The 16,100-nt window shown below is 40.6% G+C and overlaps 1 protein-coding gene across 1 annotated transcript in view; it reads left to right on the forward strand.

The window, feature by feature from the left end:
- The window catches only part of cntnap2a (contactin associated protein 2a), a 471,866-nt gene that overhangs the window by 242,600 nt on the left and 213,166 nt on the right, over positions 1-16,100 (forward strand). Inside the window, exon 8 of the mRNA XM_041244554.1 lies at positions 2,494-2,758. Within this exon, the coding sequence (XP_041100488.1) occupies positions 2,494-2,758 (265 nt within the window). The remainder of the gene's footprint in view (positions 1-2,493; positions 2,759-16,100) is intronic.

The following is a 16,100-nucleotide window of genomic DNA, read 5'->3' on the forward strand; positions in this document are numbered from 1 at the left end:
GGGGGATCAATCTGCAGGGCACCACCTCCTTCTAACCATTTGGGTTCTTCCCCTCCCTCTTTTTCATCAGCGGCAGTCGTTGACACAGGTTCCGCATTCTCGGTGGAGCCCTCAACTGCCTCAGCAGGTGTTTACTGTGTATAAAAGTAAAATATATAAAAACAAAAACCAAATACCTTTAAAAATTAAAATACAAATAAAAGAATTGTTATAAAAAGAAGAAAAAATTAAGTGCAGAGAGAAAATGAGAAAGACAAAAACAGTGTTTTGTTATAAAAGAAATAAAACACCTAAATCAAAGTTGTGAACAAAACAAAGGTGCACTACTACCTTTGAAAAATAAAAAGTTCAATCACCTATTTTTAATGTTTTTTTAATTGCTGCTTGAGGAGCTCAGAAAAATGTGGCCTCTCAGTAGCAGTAGGAGTAGTAGTAATATTCCTATTTAAACATGTAGAAATAATGAAACTGATAAACAATATTAGTGGTGTCACATATATATGTTTATTGGTATAGCGTAGAATGGACAATTGTATTGAACAGAGTCGCGTCACTCTGGGCTGCAGTGAGATTGATAGAACTGAGCACCAGACAATGCATTCATTTCAGTTTTGTAGATTCCAAAACACACCCTTTTAATGATGTCATTTATGACTTCTCCTCACTATATCTGGGTACGTGGCTATTTGCCAAGCCTCACAAATATTCCTTTGCATCTTGTTATCTCTGAGATTCTCCCACCCCCTCATGCAACCAAGAATAGAACCCTCTTCACAAATGCCCATAAATGGTGATATTTGCCCTCTATTTAGTCAATCTGCAATTTATTGAGGCAGACCCTGCATTCCAAGATACCCCACTATAACTCTGTGCTCAATATTAACAGGGTGCTAAAATGTATTATTTAGCACACTCAGACAGAGGAGCCTAACAAGGAGAGATACTGAACTGCATTTAAACAAAAAAGACATTTAAACATGACTGCAAATTAAATATGAATTCATAAAAAAATGTACCAAAAGACATGCAGTGCACTCCTCTGGTCGGCAAAATCCATAATAGACTGCATGGCAAACTGCACTACAAAGAAATAATCGTATGGCATAGACTTGAATTTCATGTTTTATTTCATTATTACACTTACTAGCCTATAAAACACATTGTGGGATACACAACATCTAACAAGTATCAAGGTTCTGATCTGAGGACAACCTGTGCTGCCAGATATCTTCTCAAGCTGTTAACTTTGACAAAGTGCTGGTGCATCTGGATATCAGAAGAAAACAAATTGTGTCTATTCCTCTAACAATTTGACATGCTTGCTACGTACAGTGAAATGCAGGTTATAATTCTTACAGAGGTAATGATATTTCGATTCAATAAATCACACAAAGTGAAGACTCTATTACCAGTAATTGCAGAACTGTTTTGCATATTGTTATAGCTTTGAAAAATTGTGAAAAGTTTGGTGAACGTTTCAATTATTTTTTTTACAACTGCAAAGGTACACAATTCACAATAGGAAGGAACAGCAAGCTTTGAGGATGTTTTATAAGCACAGGGATGTTCACGTCTGCATGCAGTAAACTAAGTACATTTGCTATATTGAAAAATACTACAATGCTCAAGAGCGCTAGCTACATATTTTGTTTCTATGTGGATACTGTAGATTTTTGTTTATGTGCACATTTCTGCTGGGAGGGGGTGATTCTAGAAGAGGTAGGATATTAAAAAAAGCAGAAAGTATCTTGAAATCGAAGATGATCTGACATTCTAGTTACTCTTTATGTACTGTTTCTATTTTTTTTTTATTTGAAAGGTTGTTGTTTCCTCTTATCAGGAAAATATGCACAGACTTCTGTGTATCATTCAATGCAGTGTATTATTAGAAGAGATTGAGGGAGATGGCTATGTGGATGTTTTTCATATTCATTGGAAAAATATTTAGAACTCCACCATGTTCTATGTCTTCTTTCCATTGAGGTATTAGAAAGGAGTTCCTTTAATTGAAGTTATGGAGAAATTCAATATTGCATTTCTCTTACCTGATTGATGCAAAAGGTTTCCGTTTCATTGAAAGCTGGAAAAGTACATTCATGTTGCATCACATATTTTTAAAGAGACTATTTATTTTCAGCATGCAATGCAGTTAAGAAGAGTTGTTTTCATGGTAAAAGAGTGGTTTTAATTTCAATCCGCACAAAAACAGGCACGGGTCTAGTTACAGTTATATAAATATTTCTTGCATTTAGTGTCTTATTTCATTATTACACTTACTAACCTAAATGACAGATGTAACAGTAATTATTATTTTGTAACTTGTTGTATATGTGCACTAATGTATTCAATTAGTTTAATATGTCCTTAGGAGATCATTAGAAACAAAGTAAATGGGGGAGTACTGTCCAGAAGGCAGACAGTCCCCCTTACCAAATCTTCTATCAAGTCTATTGAACTACTCCTCTATAGCAGTTTATTTTAATTGTGTTTCAGGGTAACCTGAGTTTCTCCTGTGTCGAGACCCATGCGGTGCCTGTCTTCTTCAACGCTACCAGCTACCTGCAGCTCCCAGGCCGTGCCAACCTGAATGAAATGTCTGTCAGCTTCCAGTTCCGCACATGGAACCCCAGTGGCCTGCTTGTCTACAGTACTTTCGGTGAGGGTCTTGGGATGTTGGAAGTCGACTTGAATGAAGGCAAGGTCAGCGCCCACATTAACGTCACACAAACAAAGAAAAGCCGAATTGACATTTCTTCTGGTAAGTCTGACATTTTGTGTTCTCTGTTGGTCATTAACCCTTGAAAATACAATATATGTAGAGTATGCCTAAATCTAGAGTGCCTTATGCAGTAGGGTCATATAAAAACAATCTACATTTCCCTGATAGAAAAGAGAAAATGTTTTATTTGAATAAAGCTTGTCCCTTAAACCAGGATATTTAACTTAAATGAGAGTAGGGAGTATAGCATAGTGGCCGAAAGCCTGGTTACCCAAGGGAGGGGGAAACAAATAGGCTAAAGTTAGATGACATACTGTATGGTTTCAATGGTTAAAATTAGTATGAAGGTTAGTATAGGTCAGTCAATACAACACTAGATGGGATGCCAGTGAAGTATGTAAGAATTAATATTGTTATGTAGTCAAGAAATTTGATTTATGTAAGACAGTAGTGCTACAAAACGGTAGTAGGATGCAAATGGTTATGGAATGGTTTCTTGTTATCCCATTACATGTACTGCATTTGCAATGTCAAAAATCATTGTTCCAATTCAGCCGTCAACAATGTCAGTGCTGTTATCTAAATTTCATTGATCATTTGTTTCTGTCACAAAACTAGGTATTGAACTCTAATGGGTTTTTTTACTGCCTGCATGACTTCAACAGCATTGTAAAACAAAACGAAATCAGGAGTCTTAAACAGTTACAAGTTAACTGATGTTTGCCGTGTTGAATGTATATCTTATTTAATCATATTTAAGCTATGTACAGCCAGAGTGAAGCATCCTAATTGCAGGTTTAGAAAGTTCATCCATAACTTTAAACATTTAATCGTAATGTAAAGGGGCTTGATCACCCTAATGGGAATAAATAATGGGACACTGAAATATCCCCATTTTCAGAAAGACCTTTGTTATAAATTATTTTAAAGTACTATCAATCTAATGTAGAAATATACTTGATGACTGTTTAACAAAAATGTCACATGAACAGTAAAATTGTTTGTTCTAAAGAAGGGGGGAAAACTGGATACAAAAAATGGATAATAAAATATTATGTTAAATATATTAATATAAAAACGGTTTTAAAAGCCTATGACAGGTTGGCAAAGGGTTTATTGAGACTCGGATATGGTAGCTGTAGCTCCCGAGTGCAGGATGCGCTGTATAGCCTGAAGGTCACCGTTTCAAGTTGGGGCTATTCCACTGCTGACCATGGACGGCAGTTCCCAGGGTGCGGTGCACAATTGGTCGACCACCACCTGGGGGGGCGGGCTTAGGTCAGCCAGGGTGTCCTCGGCTAACCACACACTAGCGATCCTTGCAGACTGGTCATGGATGGGACGTTGGGTGTGCAGGTAGGTGACCACTCAGGTGCAGGTGACCATGCAGTAATGTCTGCACCACCCAGGGGAGTGAATCAAGAGACCAGATGACCCACTGTGCCTGGTGGTGCAGTAACCTGGCAGTCATGCCCAGTGACCATAGGTCCAGACTCAAAGGTCGGGTGTCTAGGAGCCTTGGTCGAGGTATCCAACTCCCAGACGCTGGTCTGTGGAATAGGGGTGGTGGTCAGGGCTGTGGTTAGGCCCGGACAAAAGAAATTCCGGCAGCAAAACTGGTGCATCTCTTCCTCAGTCGCTGGAGAGTGGTGCAGCTTTCCCTCGAAGTCTACGGATGCTCGGCCACCCCCTCTTGGGCTCTGGATGCTTGGCCTAACTCCTTTTGGGTGCAGAATGTTCAGGCTCCCCCCTTTTGGGTTCGGCTGCCCCCTTTTGGGGGACCACCTCCACCAGAGCCCCGAATCATTAAAAGTATTACAGAAATAAACACAAAATCTGATATGTAGGTATTAGAGAGTGATCATTGTCGTTATTGCTTTATTGCTTCGCTCAGTTGAGCAATTTACGATGGATAGTACAATGTGTCAAGATCAATAGGAAGGGATACAGCATTTATCTAAAATACACCATATTACCCATAAACAGGGTATACCTTGGACAGTGTTGAACCAAATTTTGCTGTTCGAGCAGAACCCTGTACTACTTTTTATTGCTTTCATTACTCTAAAAGCTATAGAAAACAATCATAAACTGAGTAATGTTAGCCTGCAAACAAATATTTGAGTCTTCTTTTAAAGATTTACTGAACATTGAATCCATCAAACAGGCCGTCCTGGAGCTTGACAGCACCTCTTCTGTTTTCCACAGGCATAGGAAGTTTGCTTTCATCCTCTTCATTTCAATTACATCAATGTCTTGTAGAGGTGGGTCTGTGGAAACTCTGTTTCTCTTTTTTCTCATGAACTTCACTCTGAAGTATGTTTCATCTTCCTCACACACACTCAGAGCCCTATCTCTTCTTGGGTTATGTCAAAAAGCTCCTTGTGCTCTTCTTCATAATTTTTTTTCTGCTTCCTCCTCCTGCTGTGTTTCATCAACAAGCAGTGATCCAGGTGTCACCTGATTATGGGGAGCAGTGTCACCTGATTATGGGGAGCATCCATTTCCTTTTCTACAGTGGAAGGGTCACCATTTGTATCAAGATCTTTGTGGCAGGCTGGTGAGTGGATAGAGGCCCAGAGACAGTCTGTAGCTCAAAAAAAATAATTACTTTATTATAAATACACAAAAATAAAAGGGCACAAGGCCCAAAACAAAGCTATTTAAACACAAAAAGAAAGACAAAAAGCAAAACTAACAAAAATAACAGATTTCCAGGCTGGGCAATGCCTTCACTGGATTTATCAAAATTCTAAAATCACACACCAAAAACCACCAACCTGCTTCCTCAGCTCCTTCCTCCTACTGGGAGGCTGAGACCTCCTTTTATGCCAGATGGCTAAATGATAATTGATTAATTACATTAGTTGATTGCTCCCACCTGGGGCAATCAACCTGGGCAGGGAGGAGAATTTACCTCCATCCCTGCCAGTGTTTCCAAGGGCAGAGCCCTGCTCTGCCACACACCTCCCCCCACGTACAAAGTACGGAGGCCGCAATCGGCCAAACTCCCCCCTTCCCCCCACCTCCCCCCCACCCCCCAAGAGTCCAATTATGTCCCTTGGGTAGGCTGTTATGGTGGGTGGTGGTGGGCGGGGTTGATGTCGGAGCCCCCAAGCCTTCTTTGGTTGAGGGGGCCCTGGATCTCCAAGGTAGTATGGCGACGGTGGCCCAGCTCACTCTAGTGGCGGAGGCGGCGACGGCGGCCCGGTTCCCTCTGGTGGCAGAGGCGGAGACGGCAGCGGACCCTCGGCAACCCTAGAAAACAAAAAGGAGACACCAGCAGTCCCAAGAGATGCGGAGCAGCAGGCAACCCCAGGCGATCTGAAGCAGCAGGCAACCCCAGGCGATGCAAATGTGTCATCCCTGAGCGGAGCGGGCGTGGCATCCCTGGGTGGTGCAAGGCAGGCATCCCTGGGAGGTGTAAGACAGGCATTCTTGGGCCATAGCTCCTCCCCTCTTGGCTCTGAGAGCGGCGGCTCCTCCCTCTCGGGCTCTGGGAGCGGCGGCTCCTCCCTCTCGGGCTCTGGGAGCGGCGGCTCCTCCCTCTCGGGCTCTGGGAGCGGCGGCTCCTCCCTCTCGGGCTCTGAGAGCGGCGGCGGCTCCTCCCTCTCGGGCTGTAGGGACGACGGCAGATCCTCCTCCCTCTCGGGCTCTGGGGAGGCGTGTTCTTGGGCTCTGGTGGCGGACGGCGGATCCGGGTCCCTCTGGTGGCGGAGGCGGCGGCCCCTCTCTGGGCTCTGGGAGCGGCGGCTCCTCCCTCTCTGGGCTCTGGGAGCGGCGGCTCCTCCCTCTCGGGCTCTGGGAGCGGCGGTTCCTCCCTCTCGGGCTCTGGGAGCGGCGGCTCCTCCCTCTCGGGCTCTGGGAGCGGCGGCTCCTCCCTCTCGGGCTCTGGGGACGACGGCAGATCCTCCTCCCTCTCTGGCTCTGGGAGCGGCGGCAGATCCTCCCTCTCTGGCTCTGGGGACGACGGCAGATCCTCCTCCCTCTCTGGCTCTGGGAGCGACGGCGGCTCCTCCCTCTCTGGCTCTGGGAGCGACGGCAGCTCCTCCTCCCTCTCTGGCTCTGGGGACGACGGCAGATCCTCCTCCCTCTCTGGTTCTGGGGACGACGGCAGATCCTCCTCCCTCTCTGGCTCTGGGGACGACGGCAGATCCTCCTCCCTCTCTGGCTCTGGGAGCGACGGCAGATCCTCCTCCCTCTCTGGCTCTGGGAGCGACGGCAGATCCTCCTCCCTCTCTGGCTCTGGGAGCGACGGCAGATCCTCCTCCCTCTCTGGCTCTGGGAGCGACGGCAGATCCTCCTCCCTCTCTGGCTCTGGGGACGACGGCAGATCCTCCTCCCTCTCTGGCTCTGGGGACGACGGCAGATCCTCCTCCCTCTCTGGCTCTGGGGACGACGGCAGATCCTCCTCCCTCTCTGGCTCTGGGGACGACGGCAGATCCTCCTCCCTCTCTGGCTCTGGGAGCGGTGGATCCTCCACCGGTGGCTGCAGCAGCTTACATTTCTTCAGCTGCTGCTTGTCCTGCCTTTGCTGCTGTCTGCTCTTCTTTCCCCCCTTTTTTTAAAAAAAAAAAAAAAAAAAAAAAAAAAAAAAAAAAAAAAAAAATAATAAAAAATACTGCTCTGAGCCTCTAGGTGGCGCTATTCCGCTTCTGACACCAAATGTGGCAGGCTGGTGAGTGGATAGAGGCCCAGAGACAGTCTGTAGTTCAAAAAGATAATTATTTTATTATAAATACACAAAAATAAAAGGTCACAAGGGCCAAAACAAAGTGATTTAAGCACAAAAAGAAAGACAAAAAGCAAAACTAACAAAAATATATAATTACAATAATATAATAATAATATAAAATATACCATTTCCAGGCTGGGCAATGCCTTCACTGAATTTATCAAAATTCTAAAATCACACACCAAATACCACCAACCTAATTCCTCAGCTCCCTCCTCCTACTGGGAGGCTGAGGTCTCCTTTTATGCCAGGTGGCTAAATGATAATTGATTAATTACATCAGTTGATTGCTCCCACCTGGGGCAATCAACCTGGGCAGGGAGGAGAATTTAACTCCATCCCTGCCAGTGTTTCCAAGGGCAGAGCCCTGTTCTGCCACAATCTTCTACACCGATGCTTTTTCCTGCAATGACATTAACTTTGAGTCTGTGTCTTTTTGGGGCAGGTTCACCTTCATGGCAGAAAGGAGCTCCACCACACATTCACATACTGTTGACTCCACAGAGGTGTCAAGGTCTTGCTGTCTGCTATCCTGAACTGATGGTAACCTGTCCATTACTGGAGAGGGATTCAATGGATATATTCCAGTTTTTGCAAAGCCTGCCTTTAGATTTTCACTTCTGTTTGCTTTAAGTTTGCACACTAGCTTTTTAAGCAGCCTAGGAAAGACTATGGAGAATTTTTCTCCATATGTGCTTCATTGGCCTGAAATATGCCACATCAAGAGGCTGGCATAGGTGGGTACTGTTTGAAGGGAAATAGACAAATCTGATGTCAGTAACCCAGCATGCAGTTTGAATAGATGCTGAGAAGTGGGAGGACAGGTTATCTCCAATCAAAACTTTTGTGCCTTGAAGTCTTCTACAGTAAGGAAGAACTGTTAAAAGGAACCAATCTTCAAAGAACCATGCATCGAACCAGACGCTCTTGGTACAGTTGTAACTTGCTTCTGGAGGCCCTCCACTGGTCCAGGCATCCTGTATATGCTCAGCTTTGTAGACAATATGTGGATGAAGAATTTTTCTTGAGGCAGTTCCTGCAAATATAAAACTGGTGGAAGTCTTGGTGGAGTTCTTGACCGTTTCTGGGTATTTGATTCCACATCTAAATATACAAGTAGCCCTACCAGGGTCGTCAGAGAGGTTGGTTTCATCTTAAACTGTAATATTATCAGGAGGAGTGCCATCAACAGATTCGTTCAGATTATTGAAATATTCTGCAGTGCTTTCTCTGGTCACTTCAGCATGTTTTCGACAGATGTTTTGGCACAATTTTGTTGTTAGTGTGCCCTTTTGCCTTCTGAGGAAAGAAGCTGCCCATACTACCCCTCGTACATTGTTTTTAAAACTCCCCACCTTCCATCCTGTCTTATCTAAATAATTCTTGACCAGCAGTCGCAGGTCAGTTTGGTCAAAAGGAAAAGCACATTCTTTAATAAGGTGATCCCGAATAGCAGCTTCCTCTTCATCATTGAAACCTGTCAAGTGTGTCAGGCTTGCTTGTGCATTTCTTTGTTATGCAGCTGTGTAGCGTGCTCCATGTGACTCCAAATTGCCTTTCCAACTGTAAGCTTTCTTTGTCTTATGGCTTCAACAGCTTTCTGCATGAAAGTTTGTTAAAATTATGGTAAGTTTGTGCACCAAGTTTTCTTTGGTGAGTTTTTGGCATTGTTTATTTTGTCAGGTACCATCCCAGTAATTACTGCAGTTGAAGTTGACTTTTCCATTAGGTAGCTGTGAGGTTTAGCTGGAAGGAAAGTCTTATCACAAGATTTCTGGTTAACATGCACACATGATTTGAGTGCTAAGCAGAAAATCACATGACAATGTACAACACGAAAAATAGAGGGAGGTTTGACCTGTGCATAAAATTGATGTCCAATGTCACCAAAAAAGTTGAGTTATGTTGTCATAACAACAGACAAGTCATTTTCCTGGCCATGAAAAGGGCTAGAGATTAGAAACAATATATCCCCAGATCAGTGACTTGTGCAGATTCTAACCATATGGAGAAGATCTGCCTGCGAGCTTCAAGATAGCCATTTCCACTCCTGACACAAATCATACAAAAAAGTTATGTAAAGCTAAGAATAGAATAAAATTAAACTGCTCACTGGAAAGCTAAGAACCAGGGCTTATAGATTATTTACCTTATTGCAAAAAATAACTCTTCAATTTTTGTGCAGTGTTCAATGACGTCCAAAGTATACCCGGTATAATGGGGTATATAACAAACTGAAAAGGTCATAAAAGCAAAGTGGCAAAGTGGTTTGCAGTGCGCAGGTGTAAAGGTGATACAATGTGTAAACAGAAAACAAACAGCAAAGTTCATGGTCCAAACAATTCTTTATTTGTTTTATTTGTAATCCAGGTCGTGTTGGTGACCACAAATAATAATCCTAGGCAATGCACAGCAATGTGTATTGAACAGTTTAAACTAATAAATACAGTATAAACACACGCAACACTAACAAAATCACAAGTCCAGAGTGAGTGCCAATGTGCAAGTCATGAAATACAATTTATTAGTGAACAGTAGTGTAGTGTTGTCCAGGTTGGTGCTAGTCTTTAGCAACAGCTCCCGGTACATGTTAGCCATCTAACAAGAGCAAACGTTTACAATTAGTACGACAAAACCAACAAACACTAAACACTCATGGTTCTTTTATTACTCTCCTTCTGCAGTTCTCTCACAATCATAACAAAGGAGCAGTTTGCTCGGCCACATCCCCTTTTGTACCTTCAGCCACCCCCCCTTGGTTAGCGAGTGCAATCGCTTTTCATCCAATCCACGATTGCCACATCGCTTCCCATCTGGGGCGATGACTTGGCATACTGTGGCTCCACCCCCTTTCTGGATGGCCGCCTTCCACCTTTTCCTGGAATGAATTACCAGACCATCCAGTCCCTTTACACAGCACCATCATAGGTCGGGAGGGAGATTTATAACCGTGATTCATTCTTTCTCTGTCACAAGCACCAATTCACATTGACTTAGAAAATCTCAATGCCAATACAAATTTGCTATCCACAAGGTGAAATGGTTAGTAATGTGGTCATGAACCTGTATTGATTGTGTACAGTAGGGTAGAAAGAAGAACATACCAGACAGCATTCTAGAACATTCTAATAATATTGTAGTAGAACTTTGTTATTTGTACCATCAGTGCTTTGTATCGTCAGTGCTTGCGTGCCTCTGAACTGCTAAACTTTATTATAATGTACTTTTTCTTAGTGAAAGGATGTAATTATCATACCTGTTTCGAGTAAATTAGTTTTGTTAGTATAAATCAGGTTTGTAATATGCCTCACACACATACACTTAAATGAGCTTTCATTTAAATTCTTGCTAGTTAAAATTTCCCTGTAGACTTTATCTATAATTGCCTTCTTTTCTAGACTTTAGATACTCATTTTTGTGTTGATATTTGAGCCTCTGTCCCACAGCAGTAAACATTTTATTATTATGACTGACATCCTCATTTAGCTAGTATTGTAATGACTTGGTAAGAACAGAAAGGTGGAACAGGGGTTTTTCAAAAGCAGCAATCACTTTTATTGTAACTAAAAGCACAGGATATGCAGGTCAGGTGACACTGGTTACTTGTCCAACTCTCCACCCCCAGCTAGCATGCAGGCTGCCTCTTTTATGCCCCACAACCCTTACAACATTGCAATATTGTAGGTTAACCCAGACCAATCAATGGCCGCTATCACCCCCACTCCTCCTGGCTCCTGCCAGATGCACGTAATGATCCCCGGGAGCCGTTTCCCGTACTTGGTTGGGGTCAGCGCTGGTGCAAGGTTGCACCAATAGTCCAGTACAGGGGAACAGCGTCTGCGGCCAAGTAAGTGACCCTGTCCCAGTGCCAGCCCTTTGTTACAATATCTTATCTGAATTATGTTCACCTGTTTGTGTATACACTGTTTTCAATCCTGGTATCCCTCTCACATTTTCAGTTTGTGTAAACATATGTACAGGACCTTAAGAGTCCTTACTTGCTTGAATGAATAAGGCTGCTTGCCGTAGTGGAGAAGTCTCGTACATGCATAATACATACAGCAGATCTGACCATTGTCAGTATTCAAGAGATGGGTGTTCAACAGATGTTTAGTTTGAAAAGCATTGGATCCTGTGATAGGACAACATTACCATCCAGGCTGTTACGACCAATAAAGGAGACTCAGACACAGAATTTGCAGTTTCAGAGCGAATACGCATGTTTAATAAAGAAATAAAAACAATGAAACACTAAACATTAAACAGAACAAAACACATTAACAAAATAAACGACACAAGCGCCAAAACAAAAGGGCTACAAGAAACATTCACAGAGACGTAAAAACAAACAAACGAGACACGACAGCACGGAACACAAAAACACCTTCACCTCTAACCATTGTAACTAACACCCATGATCACCTTAATTATACACCTGTGGCTGGAGCCTTAATTAATCATTCAGTCAGTTTCTTTTTAATTGAATGGTGTGTTATACAGTTATATGTGCTTTCCAACTAATTGTTGTTTTAGTTCCACTTACATTTTTTGTGTGACAAATACATCTCACAACAAAGAATGTGCAAGGGACTGTTCTCAGCATGATTAGAAGTAGGAGGTGGGCATGTATTATCATAAAAAAAGGTGTTTTGTTATGATAATACATGCACTGACTAATTTGAAGGGTTCTCATTGCTAAGAAGATGTGTTTACACTTAGGCTGAAATCTTTTGCAATTACAATAATTTACCATTTTCAGTGGTAAGGCAGCGACACAATAATGGCAAAGCAATGGATCAGTACTAAGGACAATGGACAATAGTGTTGTGTAAGCCTTAGTGTTAAACTTTTCATATTTTTACGTACCATTGTCATCCAATGTATTGCCTCATTGCCGTATAATATAACTCTCTGGGCCATCAGATGAGAACAACTATGAAATATTTGTTCCAAGTCTACAGCTATGGCTAAAAGTTTTGCATCACTCTGTAGAATTAACTAATTTTGCTTCATAAAGTTGATTGAAACCTGCTGAATAATGTTATGTTAACATATTGAATTACATACTGCTTTGTAGTTTTCCATATACTTAACGAACAAGTGACAAGAATTGAGAAATGTGACATTTCAAAATCTAACATGAAATACTGTGCTGCTATTATGGCTTCCGGTAGACTTTTTTTTAATATAATTTTGTATTTTTTTTTATTACATGTTGTTAAATGAAAGATTTAAATGGTGTTCATATGTTTTAATTTTTTTGTAATGACTCAGTCCTTAAATTTTAAGTGATGCAAAACCTTTGGCCGTAACTGTAAAATGTTTATCAGTGCTGGTCTGTAGTCTCCTAATGGTTCTGTTAAGGTCGTAGTATCACCCATGTATTAAGCTGCGATTCGTTTGGAAATCAAATGATGCCACTGCAACTTCTTGTCACTCAATTTTCCTTCACATTTTCCACATCCTTGTATATTGTGATAATTCTTCTGTACGTATCAAAATAAAAACGAGGTCAAAGAGATAGATGCAATCCAATTATTTATTTTACATTTAGCTACAATTTATTTCTGTATGTTACATTCAACAAGTTATCAGTGCATAGTAATCTGCATTACTGTTTGACATTTAGAAATTCATTGAGGCTGTTGTAGTGGACTTGTGATACAAATGCCATTTAAGAGGAAGAGGAGAATCTGAAGCAGGCAATGTTACAGCAAGTGCAATAATAACATACATTTTTTACTTCCCCTTGTTCAACAAGCTTTGTCTTGAAGGACATAAAAGAATACAATCACTTTTTAAAAATGTTTTACCTACCTGCCTAAGATATTGTATGTCAGACTTAAACCTGCATTTTAAATGTATACAAAAAAACAAAAAACTGGTTATTGCTTAGAAGTAGACTAACTTTTCTAGGAGGTCGTAACAGCAAATTTAAAGTGATGAAAGGCTGATGACAGAAGATATGTACGCACTGTAACCGTATTGGAATAATGAAAAAAAAAAAACTGGTAAAAGCAATTAACCTAACATTTTGTTTTGCCCTTGGGTGATAGGATCCAGTGATATTAGCTTTACTGCATGATTAAAAAAATAATAACAATAATAATAAAAAAAGCACTTTTATCTCTGAAATATTACAGAATTATATGGTAGATTTAGATGCTTATCAATGATTATCCTGTTATTCCTTGGTACTAATATAGAATATTATATCTGAAATCACAGGTGCAGTACCTTATGTTGGTTGCAGTATTCTGGTCTGATAAATCTATAATAAGTGTAGCCTGTAGAATTGTACCCAGTTATCTTTGCCTGACATTGAAGTTTATTTGTAATACAATTAAATCACCAAGTACATTCAGAACAACTTATTTTTTATCAGAAATAAATGCATTGGTGATTTAAGAAAAATGAAAAAGCAATCATGGGCTTTAATTGTAGAGGTACACACACACACATTTGGGGCTGGTATTGAGCATGTTGCTTGCCCAGATTTAAACTTTAGACTTCCATGCTTAGTATGATAATAAATAGAGCTGTGCATATTCTCAGAGTAATTCCCTTTAAGCTGAATGAAACAGAGCAATCCTATTTAGTAATGTTAATTTTGCAACAAGGAATGCTTCATTTTCCTCACTTGTACAATAAAGTACTAATCGGGCAATTAAATTTGAAAGCCACGCTGTGCGCTGACATTTTTTCTACCATACAGCTGTACCGAGGCTGATACCTGACAATGAAAATATGTTGCAAAACTTTGCCCTACCTTATGAGCTACCACTGTGCATACTGGAATGTGTATTTCTTTGTCGAGTTTAATCAGAGATTTAACTCTTGCTCAGGACTACAAATCTACAATTCATTGCAGAAATGTTATATTTCTATAGAAACAAGCAAAATGAAATGAAATAAAGAATAATTGTATATCAGAAGGATAAAAGAAAGGTAAAGCAATTAATCAAAGGTGAAACCTGGTATATGATGTAATTACACAATGGCCAGCATTAAAATGGTTACCATGTTGGCAGATAATGTAAACAGATATCAACATTCTAAGTGTGATTTGAAATGAAAATGAAATGGCTGCAATAAATCACACTGTATATTAAATAGGGCAAACTTGAAGAGTACATTAGACTCATGTCCTCAGTACAGACTTGGCATTCCCCTCTGGGTATGCTCTCATGTTATAGAAAGACACATTTGCTGACTCAGGGCATATATCAAAGCAACTCTTCAAGCAGACGAGAGAACTTCCACGCTTCCTGACATAGGTGATTTATTTTCAAAGGAACGTAATGGTGCTTACCATTGAGTAATGGCATTTCTGAGTAATTTTACATAATTTTTCTCTTTTCAAAAGAGAGTAAGTCGGAAGGTTACTCTCCTTCTATGCTGCTGGTTATGTAAAAGTACTTGAAGACTACTAACACGTAATTGACTTGTGGAAATTCATACCATCTCAAATGAAGGTGTAAATAATTACAGAATATATGAAGATGATTTTCAATAATTAAAAAATATGATTTATTTGTTTAAATATAGCATGGCTTTATTACTATAGTGGCACTGAATGGAGAACAATGAAGTTAAAGTGCTATAGAACACTGTCGGTTTGGCAAAGAAACATATTTTGACCTTAAGCCCAGTCTCAATTCCTGAAGAAGATAGTATACCCTGGTTATCGAAGGAAACAAAGCTTCACTTCCAGTGTAAAAACTTACTGAAAATCAAATAATAAAGACTTGTGAACAATTATGAATTTACTATAATTACTCTGTAATTACATTTTAAATGTCATATGCAAGTAGTAATGTGCTATTAACTGAAGCCTGTGCAACACTACCTCACTTCCTCACAGTTAGGCTTGAGGAATATATTTTGAGACAATTTTCTGCTGGAACATTTTGTAAGCATGGCAAATAATGACCAGAAACAACTGAGAGATACATACAGAACACACAGAACATGACATTAATTGTGTAATAAATGAAATATGAGTACACTGTAGATAATATATAGGTAACATATCTATTTAACAGTTTCCTGCCAATGCTGCTGGAGAGCATTAGACTACTGGTTAAGTATTATTATTTTAGGAGGGGTGCAGGTTAACCTTCGTAAACAGACATGGGGTCTTCAGGTTTCCCACCACTGAAATGGTGTTTTCATGCTTTCTCAGTAACTTCCTAACGTTGTGCAAAGCAAACATTTTAAGTTTTGCTTCAGTCTAATAATAAAAGATCATTATTTTAAAAACATTGCCGTCTTTCTCAGTAATCGCTGTTTGGAATGCTTTACCTGGGTAATGACTCGTAACCCTTCTGGAATAGCTGCTATATTAATTTCCTTATGGAACGGATAACAATCAAATAAACAATCTATTCCGTACCAGTGCCTCCTCTCAACCATAACCTGTGTGTGTGACAAAGCTTACCTCTTTCATATTGGAAGCGTTGTGATTTGTAATTTAAAATGAGAACATATGGGATGATTCCCACTAGATAGGTTAAATGTGCCTCTTGTCAATGTGATTATCAATAAACCTACATAATTGTGACCAAAAAGACCATAATAATGCTGAGCCCACACATAGGCGATTTAGAAGCTGTTGGTTTAGATAGGGGTGCAGTGTATTATACC

This window comes from Polyodon spathula, chromosome 3, assembly GCF_017654505.1.
Source record: "Polyodon spathula isolate WHYD16114869_AA chromosome 3, ASM1765450v1, whole genome shotgun sequence".
Classification (NCBI taxonomy): Eukaryota; Metazoa; Chordata; class Actinopteri; order Acipenseriformes; family Polyodontidae; genus Polyodon; species Polyodon spathula.